A 22599-nucleotide genomic window follows, 5' to 3' on the forward strand; every position below is an offset into this window, starting at 1 on the left:
TTTTGTATGTGTGCTGTGTATATTACTTTGTGTGATATAGTTGAGTTGAATTTTGTCCCTATAGCCGTTATTGTATGCCAGTTCTCCTACAGGCTCTGTGACAGGTCTGCCCGCTAGGGGAACCATACAGTAGATAGGGACATCTTTTGCACTATACTGCACAGGACACTAGATAGTTAACACAGGGATTAGCTCACTAGTTGGGAGGGGTTGAGAGTAGTTTAGATACAGAAAAGGTTTCTGGGTTGCAGTCGGTGAGGGTGTGGAGTCCATGACACTCACACCAGAGTTCTGAGTCTATGGCTCATATTGCACAGGACTAGTGTTTGCCCTGTAGAAAAGAGTGGAGTAGGAGAAAGACGGCTGAACAAGCAGGAAAACAGTTTCCAGAAGCAGATACAGCAGGAAAGGAAACTGTTTTGTCAGTGGGTGTTTTCTGGGAACAATGAGGGCACGTCTAATGCTTCATCTGGACGCCGGGACAGCCTTGGGCTCACAGCCCGGAAGAGGGCCTGACAATGTCACCCAGAAGAGGAAGATAAGGATGGTGAACTTCAGGACAAGATGGGGAAGAGAAGGATAGTGAACTTCAGGACAGGATGGGGAAGAGAAGGATAGTGAACTTCAGGACAGGATGGGGAAGAGAAGGATAGTGAACTTCAGGACAGGATGGGGAAGAGAAGGATAGTGAACTTCAGGACAGGATGGGGAAGAGAAGGATAGTGAACTTCAGGACAGGATGGGGAAGAGAAGGATAGTGAACTTCAGGACAGGATGGGGAAGAGAAGGATAGTGAACTTCAGGACAGGATGGGGAAGAGAAGGATAGTGAACTTCAGGACAGGATGGGGAAGAGAAGGATAGTGAACTTCAGGACAGGATGGGGACAAAGACTGCCAGGACCCAAAACAAAGGGAACATCACCACAAAAAGACTCTGTCTTAATTTGTATACTACTCCAAAAAAAAAAAAAGAGAGCTTTACATGTAGGCCAAGTCCATATTTAAAAGATACATTTTTATTATTGACAGAAAGATAAAAGCATAACATAAAAAAGTGAGACAAACCACATATAATACACAAGGTGGGTACACCCGGATAAGGTCTAGAAAGGTCTGTACTCAATATATCTAATTAACATAATATCACTAATAATCCATTGGGTATTATCATCTTTCTGTCAAAAGTAAAAATGTATCTTTTAAATATGGACTTAGCTACTCCAAAAAAAGAGCTTTACATGTATGCCATGTGTTTGCTTTATGTCCTCTTAATCGGGATAGATTAGGTGTATATTTATTTTACTCACTTATATAGCGCCATTAATTCCGCAGCGCTTTACAGACATTATGTGCACTGTCCCCATTGGGGCTCACAATCTAAATTCCCTATCAATCTTTGGAGTGGGGGAGGAACCCGGAGGAAATCCACACAAACACTGGGAGAACAAACTCCTTGCAGATGTTGTCCTTGATGGGATTTGAACCCAGGACCCCAGCGCTGCAAGGCTGCAGTGCCAACCGTATATTTATTAATCTGTATGCTGCAGCCATGTGTAAATGAATTGCACCGTAAAGATGAATCCGTTAACCCGGACTCCAAGTCTCCTGACTTGTTTGCAGCTGGTACCCGTCCTGAGGACGGGAAGGTAACGAGGACTCCTGAAGTAACAGTGAGTAAAGAACAGATTCCACCACACAAAACACTCCACTCCCCGTCCTTTATAGAAGAGGGGTTTCAGGGCGCAAAGAACTCGGTTCCGGCCCACAGCCTGTTGAAACCGGCCCTGTGCCCCTCTTCAGTGCGGTCGTGGGGATGGGAAAAATTATAATTAATGGTATAATTTTATTTTCCTGAACCCACGACCAGGGCCGCCACCAGGAATGTCAGGGCCCCACACTGGCAAAATTTTCGGGCCCCTTTGAGACTCCACCCCTCAAACCTTCCATGTCCCACCACCCACTCTTGGAAAAACTCCACTTCTGCACCCCGTCCTCACCAATCACACATTAACAGTTCCCATCGAACACCAGATCACCTACATAGCCAGCAGCTTTATTTTTGGCCAAAAGATTTTTTTTAAAGTCACCACCACGACAAGCAGACTCTTTTGGCCAGGCCCTACTCTACTCTAACCTATTAAATATTTCTTATAATATCCAGTACTCTTTTTAGGTATATTTTTATTTATTTTTCCTTAAGGGAATGTGTCACATACATTTTTTTAAAATGACCAATCATACCACATACAAGGGACAAATACAGCCACACCATGACCAGACCACATATCACCACAACATAGTGACCGAATAAAACCACGTACAAGAGACCAATACCGCCACACCGTGACTGGACCACATATTGCCACCACATAATGACTGAATACTAAAATACTGATTAATGAAAAAAAAAAAAAAATACTAATATTACCATAAGTGCCATTATACACAGGAACTCTATAGAGTGTCAGTGTACAGGTAATACAGAGATCACCAGTGACATTTATACACAAGAGCTCTGTGTATAATGTACAGGTAATACAGAGATCACCAGTGACATTATACACAAGAGCTCTGTATATAGTGTACAGGTAATAGAGTGATCACCAGTGGCATTATACATTGGAGCTCTACATATAGTATACAGTGAATAGTGTCAGTGTACAGGTAATACAGAGATCACCAGTGACATTATACACAGGAACTCTGTATATTGTGTTGGTGTACAGGTAATATAGTGATCACCAGTGACATTATACACAAGAGCTCTGTATATAGTATATAGGTAATACAATTATCATTAGTTACACTATACATTATGTACAGAGCTCCTGTGTATAGTGTCAGTGTACATGTAATACACTGACTCACAGGTGACGTCTCTAGTTGAAGTCCTTCATCTTCGCTTTTCCTCTTCATCCAGCACAGACCGCCATCACTTCTTACAGCCAGGACTCGTCTATGTAGAAAATAAGAGTTATCTAGAGCACATTCCCCAATTTTCCTTCCAACTTCTACACAACGCAGTTGAATACAGACGTGCACCCACCATTAATATAGTTATTATGTAACCCACCATTCCAAATATAAAATTGTAATCCACCCCTGCACCTCCACTAACTATAATTAGCCACTTTCCCCACCTAATAAATTAATTAGAACCAGTACCCTTTCCCCCAATTCTTTACCTGTCACACTCCTGCATCCTCAACACCCTCTACTCTGTACTTTCTGCTCCCCCGATTCATTATATTTACATGTCCCCCTCTGCCTCAATACATTGTCATCCTCTCTCTCCCACCTCAACCCTCAATTCAGTATCATTTGCTGTATCCCACCCTCAATTCATCATTATTTGCCCACCCCCCGCAGCCTCAATTCATTATTTGCTGTCCCCCCGTCCCACACCCCCAATTCATTATCAATTGCTATACCCCACCCTCAATTCATCATACAACAGTAAGGGAAGGTTTGGTAGGGAAGGTAGTAGGGAAGTATTTTGCCTAAGATATATTACTATATACATTTTTTCATTTATATGTGAAAATTAGTGTTTTTTTTTCATGGGCTACACTACATGTGAACCGAGCCTTAATGTTTGGCATTGAAAAAAAGTATTTTTTTTTTCCTTCCTTTTTTGTGGTCATGTGCACACCTAGCATAAATGCAGTATTTTTTCCATAGAGTTGAACAGTTCAAGCAAAGTGGATGTGATTGCCTGATCTCATATAAACCGCTTTTTTTTTTTTAATCGACTATGGGGAAATGTAAAAAAGAAAAAAACTCAAAGGGGAAAGTAAAACTACTATAGTTGGAGTTACTTTACAGAAGTTAGGAGATATGAAACGCCCCATAGTTATTACTTCAGTGCACACTGCCCTCTGCTGGATATATCTGCAAATGACAATAGTCAGATTTGAAGGGTGGAAAAAAAAAAAAAAAAAAAAAAAAAGTTCGGCTCTTGTCTGAAAAAGTTTTCACTGTTTTTCCATATATAAAAAAATGACACCGTCGCTGTATTTAAATTGGGGACTTGGGACCCCCACTGTTATGATTGCTGGGACCCCTAGCAATTACCACCTGTGGATCAGTTGTAATCTTAATACAACCACTTTCGCAGCTCCACTGAAATGCTGCAATACCAGACACGACCTGTAGACCAGGGTGGCGCCGTTACTGAAATTTGTCATGTTTTTCTATCCCCTGGACAACCTGCCTCTCTACAAACAGAAGTGGCAGATAACAGCCAGTATCAGTATATAAAGGCCACAGAACATTTGGAGCGCTGATCATAAAGAATAAGACATTTGTAAAAAAAAAAAAAATTTAATACAGATATTAATTAAAATTGCAGATAAATAAATCCTCACAAAAAGTCTCGAGGTCGTGTTCGGTGCCATTAAAATCAGCTTTATAAGTGCAAAATAAAAGTCTGAACAGTCGGCGGCTAAAAGACGAAGTCGGCGTCCGTCATATGAACGGCCCAAGCAAACTTGTCCCGATGGGTCTTGTTGTAGATTTTCTCCAGACCGATGTCCCATTTCTTACACCTATAAGAAAATAAAGCAATGCATTATATAGAGTGTATATGGTTATATCCAGCAGTGTTTAGTTTCCCTACAGCGCCCCCAGAGGGGAACTGAGGTATTGCAGTCCCTATTCCAGGTAATGGGGTGTGTATAATGCAAGGACGCAAATTAGTTTTTCAAGCGGAAACTAATTCAGGAAATGCTCTTTTTTTTTTATTGAGTTTTTTAAAAACTTCAAAACTATTTAAAAATAGAAAAAAATCCTTTAAATTTCTAGAAGAAATCTACTTTGCAGTTCATTTTTGCAAGTTTTTTTTTTCTTGTAGAGAATCTGCAGTAAAAAAAAAAAAAAAAGTGAACGTAGCCCGAGTGTTATGGTATGTTCACACGTGGTGTTTTTACAGCTTTATTTTTGCTGCACCTTTCTGCAGCCAAAATGGTGCATTTTACAGAACCAGCAAAGTGAATGAGATTTCTAAAATCTCATGAGCACTTTTTTTTCTTGCAGCATGTAAACTTTTTCAGCGTTTTTGCAGATTTTTCCTAATAAATGGAAAAAACATTAAAAATGCACAAAAAAAACACCATGAAAAAAGTGTGTATTTTAAGTAGCGGTTTCCTGCCGAAAAAAAATGCTGTAAAAAACACCATGTGTGAACATAGTCCAAAATGCAGAATTCACATGTGACCCATGAGTGTTACTCTGCCACTCACCAGGCCACTGAAATCCTGGGATCCAGATAGTTTAGCTTGGAGGTGCTCAGGGCGATCTGCTTGTTCTCTTCTCGGTCCGTCGCCTGCACCTCCATCTTCATCAGCTGCTCCTCGCCCCTCATGATGGCTTTTTTCTTGCTTTCCACAACTCTATGGGATACAAGGAAGATATGGCGGTCACTAAAACCCAGCACACGTGTATGGAGGACGGAGCGGGTCTGGAGGAGAGGGTTAAATAGCCAATAAGATTTGTGACCACCCCTGACCATGTCCTAGCCCCGCCCCTGAGGAACCCTCCTATTTAAAACATTGCCATGCGATGCTACAATTCCCCTGAAAGGGGTCACAGCGACTGCAGGGGAGATAATATTCTAGGGGGGGAACAGGACACATTCCTGAATTAACGGATTAAACCCTGATCCTATGACGATGACCATTCAGACCACCGGGGGTGCACGTCTTACTTGTGCAGCTTCTCTGTGTCATTTTCTTTAGCTTCTTTCTTGGCTTCTTTCAACTCAGTCTTTGCCAATAAAATCTGTTCTTTTTTGGCTTCAATCTGGTGAAATAGAATTTAAAGTTTTGTTTTGTTTTTTTTACATAAAATGGGAAAAAGCGTCTCTAAAAGGAATCCGTCAGCAGATCATCAACGTGTAGACCGCCATCGCTGCTTGGAGTCTTGCTGGCGGCGCTGGAGGGGAGAGCAGCTCCGTGCACAATGTGGGTCAGGCCGGAGGGTCTTCGTGACATTTATTTTGCTATATCTGACATCACAGCAGACGGAGCTTTAATATATAAAGGTATACAGTACAAAAATGTCTGCCGTGCAGATATCTATGTATACATATACACTAGACGGTAGCAACAATTGTTATGTGCACTTATCTATGCACCCTCAAAAGCAAGGCCCCCACCCCCCCAGAGGTTCAGGCACGGCCTCTGGGACAAAGGGGCACACAAGGCACCAGATGCCTTACAGGACAAGGGGTCACCCCTGAGAGGCTTAGGCACGGCCTCCAGGACAAGGGATCCCCCGTCCCCCCCAAGAGGCTTAGGCACGGCCCCCAGGACAAGGGATCCCCCGTCCCCCCCAAGAGGCTCAGGCACGGCCTCCAGGACAAGGTGCCCCCCTGCCCAAGAGGCTCAGGCACGGCCTCCAGGACAAGGGGGCACACAAGGTATCAGACGCCTTACAGGACAAGGGGGCACACAAGGTACCAGACGCCTTACAGGACAAGGGGGCACACAAGGTACCAGACGCCTTACAGGACAAGGGGGCACACAAGGTACCAGACGCCTTACAGGACAAGGGGGCACACAAGGTACCAGACGCCTTACAGGACAAGGGGGCACACAAGGTACCAGACGCCTTACAGGACAAGGGGGCACACAAGGTACCAGACGCCTTACAGGACAAGGGGTCCCCACCCAAGAGGCTTAGGCACGGCCTCCAGGACAAGGGCCCCCCCCGACCGAGAGGCTCAGGCACGGCCTTAAGGACAAGCTCCAGGACAAGGGCCCCCCCTCTCGAGAGGTTCAGGCACAGCCTCCAGGACAAGGGGTGACCAGGGACGCACCAAGGGAGCGATTTTGCAACCAGTGCTTGTAGTTGGGTTTACAGCACTACTGAGAAGCCCCGGAGCATCAGCGCGGTGGTTTATTCATTGAAAATCTGCTGACCATTTCCCTTTAATGATGGCAATCAGTGATTAGAGGCTAAAGCCTAATACGCCTATAGAAGACATGATAAGGATGACCATCCAGCGTTGGGTGCCATGAGGGACTCGTGCTTCCTTGTAATTCTCACCTTGGATCTCAGATTAGCCATGGACTGATCGAATGTTTTCGGTGGGGCCCGTTGATGGTTGCAAAGTATAGCAACCGCCCTATTTGCTCTGTTATAGGACAGGATCTTTCCCGGGACTGTGTCCTCCGCTGGGGGGAAAAACACAAAATTACCAGTGGTTAGAACTGATAAGGTAAAAGCAACGCTGACCCGCTGTCAGACCTGGTGTGAACCTCGATGGACTTTACTGAACTTTTACATTACTTTTGATACTTCAGAAGTCTTGCTGACACCCCCATCAACTGATAAAGTGAAAAGGCAGAAGCCTGATGACTTATTTACCCAGTAACAAAACTATTGAAGCACAAAACTATCCATGAATCCAATGGATCGAGCTGTAAGGGTCTTTCTGAGCAGCCAAAAAGTTGGGAGTTTCTTATTGAAGGTCGTGAGGGTTTATTAAAAAGATAATGCCTATCCAAGGGGTGCACATAGCATATGCGTCGGTAACACCTTCCATCCATCCAGGAGATTGTATGGAAAGGGCTAAGATGAGCTAATGAGGCTTCTACATCCTATATGTATCATAGTACATAGGAGGCTGCAGAATGAGTTACCAGTGAATCAATCAGTGAGCTCATGGTGACTACTGAGTCTTTAACCCTCATCAGTCCTCACCTTTCATGTCGTCATAAATCAGGGGGGTTAGGAGAAGATATATAGGGGTAACTCATTCTGAAATGTACACTGATACATTGAGGCTGTAGAAGCCAAAATTGTTCCCTATGGCAAAAATCCTTTTTAGGAAAAAATATTTGTATTTAACACCCCCCCCCCCCACCCCCAAAAAAAAATTGTCATTATTTGAAGGATTTTAGGCAGGAACAGAATAGAATAGCGGACGGATCGGCTACAGATCGAGTGATGGCATCTTACTATCTGTCAGTTCCTGCAGCTGCTGTTGCAGCGTGACCGAGGCGTTGTACGTCCTGAAAACCTTGGCCGTCAGTCCTTCCATCAGGGACTGCAAGTGTTTGTTCAGCATTGGTGTCTGTAAAGAGACAATCGTACATTAAATTTCCAATCCTATGAATTGGCGACATATGCGACGACCACTTTTATTAAACACATGGCATCAGAACCAAAACAGACCGTGGCTCACCGCCTTCTTCAGTACTACAACTCCCAGCATCCCTGACAGCTTGCCTCCATGCTGAGACTCATAATTTGCAAAAGTGACAGCCATAGGTCGTCTTTACATCCCTCTTTTTCTGACATTCTCATCACCCTACTCCTCTCCTTTTAGTTTATCCTCCGAGAACAGAAATATTTCTGGTTTCCAGCCATTTAAAGCTGATCGGTCAATTTCCATAAATATGCAATATTTTACCTGGTGCAAATGCCGCTGTTCTTCTGAGTCCGGCGATGTTTTTCTTTTCTTCCTGCGACTCTCCGTTCCTGAGATATGGCCCCCTCTTACCTGTATGCAAATCTAGTCTTGCTAGTCAAGTAGGTGTGGTACTAAAAAGAAAACACCCACTTGGCTAACAAGAGTAGATTTCTATAAAAGGAAGATAGGGCTGTATCTCGGGAACGGAGAAGCGCAGGAACAAAAGAAAAACATCGCTGGATTCAGGAGAACAGCGGCATTTACACCAGGGTAAAGAAATTACATTTATGGCAAGTGACCGAGAAGGCAGAGAGGTATGCAGCACAGTATAACAAGGTCCATTCTACACTTCGCTCCATCTTATCCGGTTTGTGCCAATTGTATATTTCTCGCACACCAGGACAACGACTAAATTAATTTGCAGAACAAAGCATGTTTCCCAGGATCTGGAGGAATGCCACGCGCGATTATCTCTGAGCAGCCATGACAGCGCTCCTTGCTCTCATGGATATTCTGGCTCGGAGTTATAAGCAGCCGCTGCCATTCTGTAGTCTCTTTAGGTTTTATCCTTGGCATGGCATTGGCTTCTGTGTCCGCTAACTCTTCCAGGAGGCGAGACAATGGCACAAGGTGGTGACAAGCTCCTTCCTCTCTGGGACTTCTTCCTCCAGCTGGAGACAATAGAGCGGCCAGGAGCTGCCAGCTCCAATAGATCTCTGGTAATGGGCGTCCCCAGCGAGATCTAGAAGGGTTAATACACTCACGTTCAGTCTGTCAAATAGATCATCTCCGTCCTGCTTATTCTCCATGAACAGCTGCAGGTTCTTAAACACCTGAAAGACAGAATAAGGCAAGGAATCAAAGAACGAGCCCCGGGGTGGACCGTACCCAAGACCAGCGAAACAAAACGGGGGCCTGGGCAGTAAAGAAATTGGGTCCCCAGACGCTGTGGATTCAGAAAGGTCTCAGTCTAAAATATACACACAAATTTACCGAGATATTTATAACACCCAGTGTCGCCACCGAGCCCCCAAAACACACCCACCCAGTGTCGCCCCCACTGGACCCCAAAACACACCCACCCACCCAGTGTCGCCCCCACTGGACCCAAAAACACACCCACCCACCCAGTGTCGCCCCCCACTGGACCCCAAAATACACACACCCACCCAGTGTCGCCCCCCACTGGACCCCAAAATACACACACCCACCCAGTGTCGCCCCCCACTGGACCCCATAGACACACCCACCCAGTGTCGCCCCCCACTGGACCCCATAGACACACCCACCCAGTGTCGCCCCCCACTGGACCCCATAGACACACCCACCCAGTGTCGCCCCCCACTGGACCCCAAAGACACACCCACCCAGTGTCGCCCCCCCACTGGACCCCAAAGACACACCCACCCAGTGTCGCCCCCCCACTGGACCCCAAAGACACACCCACCCAGTGTCGCCCCCCACTGGACCCCAAAGACACACCCACCCAGTGTCACCCCCCACTGGACCCCAAAGACACACCCACCCAGTGTCGCCCCCCACTGGACCCCAAAGACACACCCACCCAGTGTCGCCCCCCCACTGGACCCCAAAGACGCACCCACCCAGTGTCACCCCCCACTGGACCCCAAAGACGCACCCACCCAGTGTCGCCCCCCACTGGACCTCAAAGACGCACCCACCCAGTGTCGCCCCACACTGGACCCCAAAGACGCACCCACCCAGTGTCGCCCCACACTGGACCCCAAAGACGCACCCACCCAGTGTCGCCCCACACTGGACCCCAAAGACGTACCCACCCAGTGTCGCCCTACACTGGACCCCAAAGACACACCCACCCAGTGTCACCCTACACTGGACCCCAAAGACACACCCACCCTGTGTCGGCCCCCACTGGACCCCAAAGACACACCCACCCAGTGTCGGCCCCCAAAGACACACCCACCCAGTGTCGCCCCCCCACTGGACCCCAAAGACACACCCACCCAGTGTCGCCCCACCACTGGACCCCAAAGACACACCCACCCAGTGTCACCCTACACTGAACCCCAAAGACACACCCACCCAGTGTCGGCCCCCATTGGACCCCAAAGACACACCCACCCAGTGTCGGCCCCCAAAGACACACCCACCCAGTGTCGCCCCACCACTGGACCCCAAAGACACACCCACCCAGTGTCGCCCCCACTGGACCCCAAAGACACACCCACCCAGTGTCACCCCCCACTGGACCCCAAAGACACACCCACCCAGTGTCGCCCCACCACTGGACCCCAAAGACACACCCACCCAGTGTCGCCCCCACTGGACCCCAAAGACACACCCACCCAGTGTCACCCCCCACTGGACCCCAAAGACACACCCACTCAGTGTCGGCCCCCAAAGACACACCCACCCAGTGTCGCCCCCCCACTGGACCCCAAAGACACACCCACCCAGTGTCGCCCCCCCACTGGACCCCAAAGACACACCCACCCAGTGTCGCCCCCCACTGGACCCCAAAGACACACCCACCCAGTGTCGCCCCCCACTGGACCCCAAAGACACACCCACCCAGTGTCGCCCCCCACTGGACCCCAAAGACACACCCACCCAGTGTCACCCCCACTGGACCCCAAAGACACACCCACCCAGTGTCACCCTCCACTGGACCCCAAAGACACACCCACCCAGTGTCGCCCCCCACTGGACCCCAAAGACACACCCACCCAGTGTCGCCCCCCCACTGGACCCCAAAGACGCACCCACCCAGTGTCGCCCCCCACTGGACCCCAAAGACGCACCCACCCAGTGTCGCTCCACACTGGACCCCAAAGATGCACCCACCCAGTGTCGCCCCACACTGGACCCCAAAGACACACCCACCCAGTGTCGGCCCCCACTGGACCCCAAAGACACACCCACCCAGTGTCGCCCCCCCACTGGACCCCAAAGACACACCCACCCAGTGTCGCCCCACCACTGGACCCCAAAGACACACCCACCCAGTGTCACCCTACACTGAACCCCAAAGACACACCCACCCAGTGTCGGCCCCCACTGGACCCCAAAGACACACCCACCCAGTGTTGGCCCCCAAAGACACACCCACCCAGTGTCGCCCCACCACTGGACCCCAAAGACACACCCACTCAGTGTCGCCCCCCCACTGGACCCCAAAGACACACCCACTCAGTGTCGCCCCCCCACTGGACCCCAAAGACACACCCACCCAGTGTCGCCCCCACTGGACCCCAAAGACACACCCACCCAGTGTCGGCCCCCAAAGACACACCCACCCAGTGTCACCCCACCACTGGACCCCAAAGACACACCCACCCAGTGTTGCCCCCCCACTGGACACCAAATACACACCCACCCAGTGTCGCCCCCCCACTGGACCCCAAAGACACACCCACCCAGTGTCGCCCCCCACTGGACCCCAAAGACACACCCATCCAGTGTCGCCCCCCACTGGACCCCAAAGACACACCCACCCAGTGTCACCCTACACTGGACCCCAAAGACACACCAACCCAGTGTCGCCCCCCACTGGACCCCAGTGTCACCCCCCACTGGACCCCAAAGACACACCCACCCAGTGTCGCCCCCCACTGGACCCCAAAGACACACCCACCCAGTGTCGCCCCCCACTGGACCCCAAAGACACACCCACCCAGTTTCACCCTCCACTGGACCCCAAAGACACACCCACCCAGTGTCGCCCCCCACTGGACCCCAAAGACACACCCACCCAGTGTCGCCCCCACTGGACCCCAAAGACCCACCCACCCAGTGTCACCCCCCACTGGACCCCAAAGACACACCCACCCAGTGTCACCCTACACTGGACCCCAAAGACACACCCACCCAGTGTCGCCCCCCACTGGACCCCAGTGTCGCCCCCCACTGGACCCCAAAGACACACCCACCCAGTGTCGCCCCCCACTGGACCCCAAAGACACACCCACCCAGTGTCACCCCCCACTGGACCCCAAAGACACACCCACCCAGTGTCACCCTCCACTGGACCCCAAAGACGCACCCACCCAGTGTCGCCCCCCACTGGACCCCAAAGACGCACCCACCCAGTGTCGCCCCCCACTGGACCCCAAAGACGCACCCACCCAGTGTCGCCCCCCACTGGACCCCAAAGACGCACCCACCCAGTGTCGCCCCCCACTGGACCCCAAAGACGCACCCACCCAGTGTCGCCCCACACTGGACCCCAAAGACGCACCCACCCAGTGTCGCCCCACACTGGACCCCAAAGACACACCCACCCAGTGTCAACCTACACTGGACCCCAAAGACACACCCACCCAGTGTCGGCCCCCACTGGACCCCAAAGACACACCCACCCAGTGTCGGCCCCCAAAGACACACCCACCCAGTGTCGCCCCCCCACTGGACCCCAAAGACACACCCACCCAGTGTCGCCCCACCACTGGACCCCAAAGACACACCCACCCAGTGTCGCCCCCACTGGACCCCAAAGACACACCCATCCAGTGTCACCCCCCACTGGACCCCAAAGACACACCCACTCAGTGTCGGCCCCCAAAGACACACCCACCCAGTGTCACCCCACCACTGGACCCCAAAGACACACCCACCCAGTGTCGCCCCCCCACTGGACCCCAAAGACACACTCACCCAGTGTCGCCCCCACTGGACCCCAAAGACACACCCACCCAGTGACACCCCCCACTGGACCCCAAAGACACACCCACCCAGTGTCACCCTACACTGGACCCCAAAGACACACCCACCCAGTGTCGCCCCACACTGGACCCCAAAGACACACCCACCCAGTGTCACCCTACACTGGACCCCAAAGACACACCCACCCAGTGTCGGCCCCCACTGGACCCCAAAGACACACCCACCCAGTGTCGGCCCCCAAAGACACACCCACCCAGTGTCGGCCCCCAAAGACACACCCACCCAGTGTCGGCCCCCAAAGACACACCCACCCAGTGTCGGCCCCCACTGGACCCCAAAGACACACCCACCCAGTGTCGCCCCACCACTGGACCCCAAAGACACCCCCACCCAGTGTCGCCCCCCCACTGGACCCCAAAGACACACCCACCCAGTGTCGGCCCCCACTGGACCCCAAAGACACACCCACCCAGTGTCGGCCCCCAAAGACACACCCACCCAGTGTCGGCCCCCACTGGACCCCAAAGACACACCCACCCAGTGTCGGCCCCCAAAGACACACCCACCCAGTGTCGGCCCCCAAAGACACACCCACCCAGTGTCGGCCCCCAAAGACACACCCACCCAGTGTCGGCCCCCAAAGACACACCCACCCAGTGTCGGCCCCCACTGGACCCCAAAGACACACCCACCCAGTGTCGCCCCACCACTGGACCCCAAAGACACCCCCACCCAGTGTCGCCCCCCCACTGGACCCCAAAGACACACCCACCCAGTGTCACCCCACACTGGACCCCAAAGACACACCCACCCAGTGTCGGCCCCCACTGGACCCCAAAGACACACCCACCCAGTGTCGGCCCCCAAAGACACACCCACCCAGTGTCGCCCCCCACTGGACCCCAAAGACACCCCCACCCAGTGTCGCCCCACCACTGGACCCCAAAGACACCCCCACCCAGTGTCGCCCCCCCACTGGACCCCAAAGACACCCCCACCCAGTGTCGCCCCCCCACTGGACCCCAAAGACACCCCCACCCAGTGTCGCCCCCCCACTGGACCCCAAAGACACACCCACCCAGTGTCGGCCCCCAAAGACACACCCACCCAGTGTCGCCCCCCACTGGACCCCAAAGACACCCCCACCCAGTGTCGCCCCACCACTGGACCCCAAAGACACCCCCACCCAGTGTCGCCCCCCACTGGACCCCAAAGACACCCCCACCCAGTGTCGCCCCCCCACTGGACCCCAAAGACACCCCCACCCAGTGTCGCCCCCCCACTGGACCCCAAAGACACCCCCACCCAGTGTCGCCCCCCCCACTGGACCCCAAAGACACCCCCACCCAGTGTCGCCCCCCCCACTGGACCCCAAAGACACACCCACCCAGTGTCGCCCCCCACTGGACCCCAAAGACACACCCACCCAGTGTCGCCCCCCCACTGGACCCCAAAGACACACCCACCCAGTGTCGCCCCCACTGGACCCCAAAGACACACCGTGCCGCCACTGGACCCCAGTGAGTGCATGTGTGCACACACACACACACATCGCCATCTAGAGTGCCACCACATGATTGGCACCATCTGGCACCCACACAAGCACACCAACACCACCAATCAGCACACACCATTGCTGTCATTTAGCGCCCCCATACACAGCAACATTGCCATCTGGCGCTCCCACACAGACACGCACCCACAACGCCACCATCAGATACAAACACCACAAACCCAGCCTTAGTGGCTACAACCAAGCCATCAATTCATGGTCAGCTTCTAAATAATATCGCCATTCAATGCCTAAATAAAAAAGGGTTAATATTCAGGCCCCTTTTCCCATCTGCTCTTCGGGTCCAGTCTTTGGGAACTTCTTAGTGAAACCTGTCGCCGTTTGACACTCCCCTTATACCACAGATTGTAGTGTAGGCGCTGGTATGGGGTCACGTTACAGGAGTGATACACTAATCTACAGTAACAATGTGGATGAGGTTTGGTTAGAGGGAATCCTTTACCTTTTTTTCCACTGGAACCTTGTTGTAATAGCGGATGGAGTCTTTACCCAGGAAGTCGAACTCGACCACATGTTTCTCTCCATCAAGTTCTGGGTAAAGTTTAATGTGCTCGACCCTCAATGAGCAGCAACCCACAGTGTCGGCTGTCTCCCCTTCTTCCTTCTCATTACCCGCTCTCAGAGCCAGCTGAAATGGAAAGTCATGGACAGGAAATTTTAGGGGGCTTCAATTTGGTCTTTATATATCTTTCATAGGGTATTTTTTAAGGCTACATCTCGGTGGGGCTTCTGTGCCCCCTACTAAGATGGGGTTGGAAAGTGAGCAGCAAATCTGGCTACAATCACATTACCTTGTCAATGAAGTACAGAGCCACTGCCCTCTGTCGTATCCGCATCTCTTTGGACTTGAAGTCGTCTCGATACGTTCTCCTAATTGCGTCGACATGGTTCTTCAGCTTTCTGGCCACTTCGTATTTCTCCCAATCTTTCTCACCCTTGGGAATAAAAGAAATTTATAAAGAAATGTTCCAAAAATTAAAGTCCAACGGGTAGAAAACTTCACTAAGGGGCTTTCATGCATTTCCCACCTGTCAAGGGATGAGATCTAGCAGGCAGCAAGTGAACAGTCAGTTCCTGAACTTGTGTTGGAAGCAGGAAAAATGACCAAATTGTGATGTCTAGACGAGTGGGTATGAATCTCTCCAAATGGTGGGTCTCGTTGGGTGCTCCCGGTACACAGCAGGTTTTGTGGGTTGTTCTCGGTAAAAAGTGGGATGGACCTGGTATATAGTGGGTCCTGTGGGGTGTTTTTGATACACAGTGGGTCCTGTGGGGTGTTTTTGATACACAGTGGGTCCTGTGGGGTGTTCCCAGTACACGGTGGGTCCTGTGGGGTGTTCCCAGTACACGGTGGGTCCTGTGGGGTGTTCCCAGTACACGGTGGGTCCTGTGGGGTGTTCCCAGTACACGGTGGGTCCTGTGGGGTGTTCCCAGTACACGGTGGGTCCTGTGGGGTGTTCCCAGTACACGGTGGGTCCTGTGGGGTGTTCCCAGTACACGGTGGGTCCTGTGGGGTGTTCCCAGTACACGGTGGGTCCTGTGGGGTGTTCCCAGTACACGGTGGGTCCTGTGGGGTGTTCCCAGTACACGGTGGGTCCTGTGGGGTGTTCCCAGTACACGGTGGGTCCTGTGGGGTGTTCCCAGTACACGGTGGGTCCTGTGGGGTGTTCCCAGTACACGGTGGGTCCTGTGGGCTGGACCTGGTATATGGCAGGTCTTGTGGGGCGTTCCCAGTACACATGGGTCTTGTGGGCTGGACCTGGTATATGGCGAGTTTTATGGGGTGGTTTTTGTACATGGTGGGACTTGTGGGGTGTTCCTAGTACATGGTGGGTCCTGTGGGGGAGGTTCTCAGTACACGGTAGTACACGGTAATGGCAGGTCTTGTGGGGGTTGTTCAGGTGTGTAGTGGTAAGTACCTCAAAACAGTGATCTACGGACAGACAAGTGGCAGCTGCCTCATAGGCGCCCAAGGTTCAATAATGCTCCTGTGAAGATCTAGCACATCTGATTCAATCCCGTAGAATAGCGACTAGTAAAAATTTCTAAAAAAGTCCATGCTGGATATACCGTAATAGAAAGTTGAAGATGCAGAGCATCGGAGCTTGTATAGGGATGTGTTGCGGTCAACCGATCAGTACAAATATGATGACCCATTTCCATCATTGAAAGTGTCTTCAATGGCCAGGTATCCATCACGAGAAGAAGTTGGCTTGATCAAGGGGACGGCCGGGTGGAATCACTTACTAGGGGAAGAGAAGGATGCACTATGGCAAGAAGACAAGATGGAAGGGGCAGTGTGATGGGCAATGTTTTGTAGGAAACCTTGGTCTGCACAATGTCAGGTAGGTGGTACGTGCGGGATTCCACATGAGGCCAGGACCCAGTACATCCCTCCACGGCTGATATTCTAATGGCAGTGACTATTTCAGCAGGATAATGCCCTCATCACACAAAACTTAAGGAGTCGTCTGAAGAACATATAGCTGCAACCTAGATTCTGCAGATGAGTTATCTTTCGGTCTGTGCGGAAACATTATCTAATGACCCATCCTGGAAGACTGGAGCTACAATCCACGCTCAATCTCATTTGATCTCTGTTCTGGATGATCTTCACAAATGAACAAAATTATAAAATGTTTTTCCATTTTTATTACCTGCGGCGAAGCAAAATGAAAGCTTCACCATGGCCGCCAGCATCTGAAGCCAGATCTGCTCACTCCCAGACTTAATTCACTGCTCTTCCTTTGGCCGAGATTTCCTCTAATTATGAGCCATGGGCATTCATGAGTGGTGATAAAATGACCGCACATTGCTCCTTAAATGGGTACAATGTCCATCAGCTGCAGCCGTGGCACGGTGGAGTGTCAAATGTATGGCACCCGTGTACAGAGGGCGAAGCCATTCATCACATTCAGAGGAGACCGTGCCCAAGGCACCAGCATGCCAACACATATCACCCTGGCATTTAGCTGTGCAGACAAGTTCAGACACAAGAACTTCTGTGCACTTGCTAAGAATACAATAAAGCAGTGATTCTGCTGCAGTTAGCTTCTACAGAGTCTGCATGGTTGATAACATGGAACAATGAACTGTGCTACAATCCATCAATTACACTTCTCTCTTCTTCTGGTGTCGCACTTTGAACCTGACTCCAGCACAGGGTATTCGTCCCACTGAGTCTTGGTGTCATCTATCCTTCCCATTCTCATCCCAATACCCCTGTGCCCGTATTCTCCATCAAATGTTGGTTTCCACCCAGAAACGACTGTGTATAGTTAGCCTTCCGCATTATGGAGACCAGAACCGCATATCCCCACTGTCGTCCAAATAAAACACAACCACAGCTATAGATACATTGGTCAACAATTAAGTAATGGACTGCCCCATCTCGTACATTGGTGGGATAGCCACAGAATATGACATGAACAGTAGCGTGGTAGTGTTGGTGGGAGACTTGGAGGCGATTGCGCTGGGCACAAAATTCTTAGAGACACAAGAGATCAAAAAGAAAAAAAATAGTTATGGTTATGGGTATGGCCTCCTGCTTGAGGAGTGTCCTCGTCTGGGGAAACCAGGGCGACAGCCACCGTGTACCAGTCCCTAGGCCCTTCTTCCTTGATGAAGGTCACAGGGTCACAGGGCTGGGGGGGTACGTAGAAATCGGACAGAACCAGCATTAACAGACCCGGTCCCCAGTTCCGACCTCATGAATGAAGCCGTACAGCTTACTTGAATCAAAGAACAGGATGAGGCTGCGTGTCATCCGGCTGGCAACTGCTCCTCCCCCAGGATGTCCCAATTCATCCCCTACCCATCTTTCCCGCCACTTCTTTTGGTCAATCACCCCCGCTATCCATCTCGCCTCTTCACGGGTGGGGATTGGGCAGGTGCTCAGGGGTAGGTGGCTGTGGTGGACTCACGGAAAGACTCTTGCTATTAGCCGCTCTCCGCTGCTGCTAGGCTTTGACCGCTGAGGCACTTCTGCCTCCATCTGGTCCTTCAGTTCCACTTTTGGAAAATTCGGCAGGATCTTCTCCTTGAGGCCCTCTTCTGCAAGTTTGAAAGCTGCTGGACTCTCCACTGCCTTTAGACCTCCTGGCCGCATTCCTTCATCCACCTGCTCCATAATGTGCTTCCATTCGATCCGTCTGGGTCCACCACGGAGGACAAAGCCATAGAAACCGGCTGTCATGTTCAATTGGGATGTCGTACTTCTCCATCGGCACGTTCTCTCGCTTCTGCTGCCTCACCGACAATGGTGCTGGCCCTCTCACCTCAGTGAGTACTCTTCGGGGGCTAATCAGCCCACTGGCCCAATCTGCCTTTAATCTCTTTCTATCTCAGCTCTGCATCTATCTCTGACTAAAACTGGGAAGTGTCCCTCTTGTATCTACTCCTACTCCTTCCAACTTCAATGAGTACCATCAACACTTAACTACTTCTGTACTGAACCTATCCAACTTCCTGAACTACCGTGTCCACCACTGCACTTCCCATTCCCAGCTATATTAGTGTTACACGTATGCCGCCTAAGTTCAGATAGGGGCGAGACCGGTTACATGCATTAGTTGGAATCCTGGGGGAACCGTTACTCAGGGCGACCATAGGCTGCAGCTTCTCTCAGGCACAGGATAGATTCAATTGCTGACCAGACACATTTGACAAGAGTCCTCAGAAATGGAAGAACAGTAAAATTTAATGCGGCACAGCCAGTGCAATTTAAGTGTCTCTTTGAGCAACAGGCTCTAGTAACAACAGTACAATCTCCTTCGCAGCACAGTCTATCCAGTAGCACAGTACAGCACAGTTTTAATACATACACAACCACAGGCTTTTGCATCATAAGGACTCAATAGTACACAACATTCTTTATCCTGCATGGAGATGGAGGGGGGTGAGGGTTTCATGAGGGAGATGATCCATGTGACACAATTCCTTCCAGTCCTTATCTCGCTGCCCGATAATACTCTGCACTGTTAAACTCCCTGAACTATCTGACATGTGTTTAGTTTCTCTCCTGATCTGAATCCTGTTCAGTTGCCTTCTGTCAGATCCAGATAACACACCACCTTTCTCTTCGGCTTCAACCAGACTACAACAACAAGTTCCCCACAATCCCCCTGGGGCTCTGCTAAAACACTCCCTGTCTCCTGTGACTGTTAACCCCTCTAGTTGCTGGATGCTTCTGCTGCACAACACTTCCTGTCTCTTGTGGCTGCAGCACTACTTCTGCATGTCGCATTAGCTATTTCTTAGTCTTTTTCCTATGCTGTCCCCATCTTAACACACAGTAAAGCATTATCAAAATACATGCAGGTCATCCACATATAAAATAGTTATAAAACTGTACACCCCAATTAATTTATATTACATCGTTCAATAAACTTAAAATGCACAAAACGCATCCGTTTTAGTAAGGAGGAGAGAAGATCACGTTTGTCCCTACCATATTCTAAAGTATAACATCCTCGAGGGGGCACTGTGGGGCATCATTTCTTTTTCAGGAGGTGTATTTGAATGAAGGTACTATTTGTCTTAATGTTTAAAGGGGGCATTATTTGGTTAAAGGGGGCACTCTGAGGGCATGATTTGGTTAAAGGGGGCACTCAAGGGGCATGATTTGGTTAAAGGGGGCACTCAAGGGACATGATTTGGTTAAAGGGGGCACTCAAGGGACATGATTTGGTTAAAGGGGGCACTCAAGGGACATGATTTGGTTAAAGGGGGCACTCAAGGGACATGATTTGGTTAAAGGGGGCACTCAAGGGACATGATTTGGTTAAAGGGGGCACTCAAGGGACATGATTTGGTTAAAGGGGGCACTCAAGGGACATGATTTGGTTAAAGGGGGCACTCAAGGGACATGATTTGGTTAAAGGGGGCACTCAAGGGACATGATTTGGTTAAAGGGGGCACTCAAGGGACATGATTTGGTTAAAGGGGGCACTCAAGGGACATGATTTGGTTAAAGGGGGCACTCAAGGGACATGATTTGGTTAAAGGGGGCACTCAAGGGACATGATTTGGTTAAAGGGGGCACTCAAGGGACATGATTTGGTTAAAGGGGGCACTCAAGGGACATGATTTGGTTAAAGGGGGCACTCAAGGGACATGATTTGGTTAAAGGGGGCACTCAAGGGACATGATTTGGTTAAAGGGGGCACTCAAGGGACATGATTTGGTTAAAGGGGGCACTCGGAGGGCACTATCTGGTTAAAGGGGGCACTGAGGGCATTATTTGGTTAAAGGAGGCACTCGGAGGGCACTATCTGGTTAAAGGGGGCACTGAGGGCACTATCTGGTTAAAGCTGTTGCTCAAGGGGCATTATTTGTTTTAAGGAGTGCCTTGCTTGCATTGCCCCAGGAGCTGGCAATCCATGTTACGCCACTAGCCATAAATGTATGATAGGAGCGGGTCTCATTGGTGGGATCATCGTATGCTTTGAAAACAGTGACTAGTTGTGTGACAGTCAGTGGTCAGGACCCCAATATAGATTGAGCGCCTTGCATGTCCGCGCCCCTCGGCACTGAAGGTGGAGCGTGATGGGTCCCCTGTTCTTAAGAACAATGTGGGCACCATCAATGGCGGCCTGTATGTACGGGGCGATGCCACCAATGTATGAGATGGGATTGTGGCGCCCCTGAGGGTTCAGTCGCCACAGAGGTGTTGCATCTCAGCCAGAGATGTGGCATCTCACTCTCAGCTAAGGAAGGAGTACAGCTCAGGACCCTAACACCTGCATCCAACACGTCCACTTCAGCAAGGCAGGGCGAAATTGCTCCTAAGGGAGAGCACAGTCCCTGGTCCCTGGCTGGAGTGGAGGGGAACATAGAGAGGGGGAACCATGTAGTGGGTGTAGGTGGAGGAAGTAGCTCAGGGGAGCACAGGAGAAGGAGGTATAAATTGGGAAGCCATCTTAGAAAGACAGGCCAGTCAGGGGAGGAAAGTGAGGGGAGCAGAGGCTCTGCAGGAGCTCTGCTCCAGAGGCGGCCTAGCCAGTGAGGCCAAGTCTGAAGAGAAGGAGAGAAGAGAGGATAGGGAGCAGGAGAAATGCTCCAGGAACCAAGAAAGGACCCCAGGGGTACGGGCCGTGCAGAAGGCCACCCGTACGCCCGGATCTACCGGGAGGTGGAGGGGTCAGGCCACACAAAGGGAACCGGTCCCTCAACTAGCAGAAGACTGCACGTCTCAACTAGAAGCTGGAGGCTGCAGTACTTTAAGTCCTGTAGCCACAAGTCCACGCCAGTCTCACCGAGAAGGTAGCCACATAGGACCCAGGGGACGGAACATACGTCGCCCACCAAGGCCCGCGGGTACTGGATTGGAGATACTAGGTGTGAGGTGCAGGAAGAAGGCCAGAGAGCGAGGACACACAGAAGGGGGTCCTGCTAAGTACTCCGGAGCTACCTGGGGGTAGACCGAATCCTTCCCTGAGTAAACACAGGACGACGAGGGCAGCTACATGGATCTCTGTAATCTGGACTGCAACAACTGTGAGTAAGGACCCTGGGACTGCACTTCCTTGTCTCTGTGTTTCTTGCTGCGCCATCAACCCCTGCACTACAACGCCCAGCACAACCAACATCAACTACACGGCCCTGGAGCTAGCTCTTCCTGTGGAGAGCCACACCATCCCTGCTGCAGTAACATCAGCTTCAGAGGACTGCTCCGCAGCGGCGGCTCCCTTTAGCCGCATACCACAGGTGGCGTCACGAACTGTATACAAAGACTATAAATCCCCTATAAATAATCCCCCTTTTATTGACCGCCCTGGGTCACGGACCGGGTCACTGCCACTGTGACATTCCCCAGCCCGGCACCGGGTACCCCACGGCCCAAGGGGGCGGGTCAGGATCAACCCTTTATAGTCAGCATTTCAAAACAGCCAATAAATCCTTCCCCTATGGAGTCGCCCCATCTGGCGCTTACAGTAGTTGCACCATCACTCCCTCCTTGCCAAT

General features: G+C 51.1%; 1 protein-coding gene across 1 annotated transcript in view; it reads right to left on the reverse strand.

Moving 5' to 3' along the window:
• Window positions 1-4445: 4445 nt before the first annotated feature.
• The window catches only part of LOC141175707 (DNA topoisomerase I, mitochondrial-like), a 104106-nt gene continuing 85952 nt past the window's right edge, over window positions 4446-22599 (reverse strand). The window contains exons 12-19 of the mRNA XM_073659628.1: window positions 15426-15569; window positions 15077-15262; window positions 9182-9250; window positions 7964-8078; window positions 7049-7176; window positions 5706-5800; window positions 5242-5391; window positions 4446-4548 (exon numbers count right to left, since the gene is read on the reverse strand). Of these exons, the coding sequence (XP_073515729.1) occupies window positions 4446-4548; window positions 5242-5391; window positions 5706-5800; window positions 7049-7176; window positions 7964-8078; window positions 9182-9250; window positions 15077-15262; window positions 15426-15569 (990 nt within the window). The remainder of the gene's footprint in view (window positions 4549-5241; window positions 5392-5705; window positions 5801-7048; window positions 7177-7963; window positions 8079-9181; window positions 9251-15076; window positions 15263-15425; window positions 15570-22599) is intronic.

This window comes from Phyllobates terribilis, unplaced genomic scaffold (genome assembly GCF_046119375.1).
Source record: "Phyllobates terribilis strain yellow unplaced genomic scaffold, ASM4611937v1 Scaffold_14__1_contigs__length_39327217, whole genome shotgun sequence".
Classification (NCBI taxonomy): domain Eukaryota; kingdom Metazoa; phylum Chordata; class Amphibia; order Anura; family Dendrobatidae; genus Phyllobates; species Phyllobates terribilis.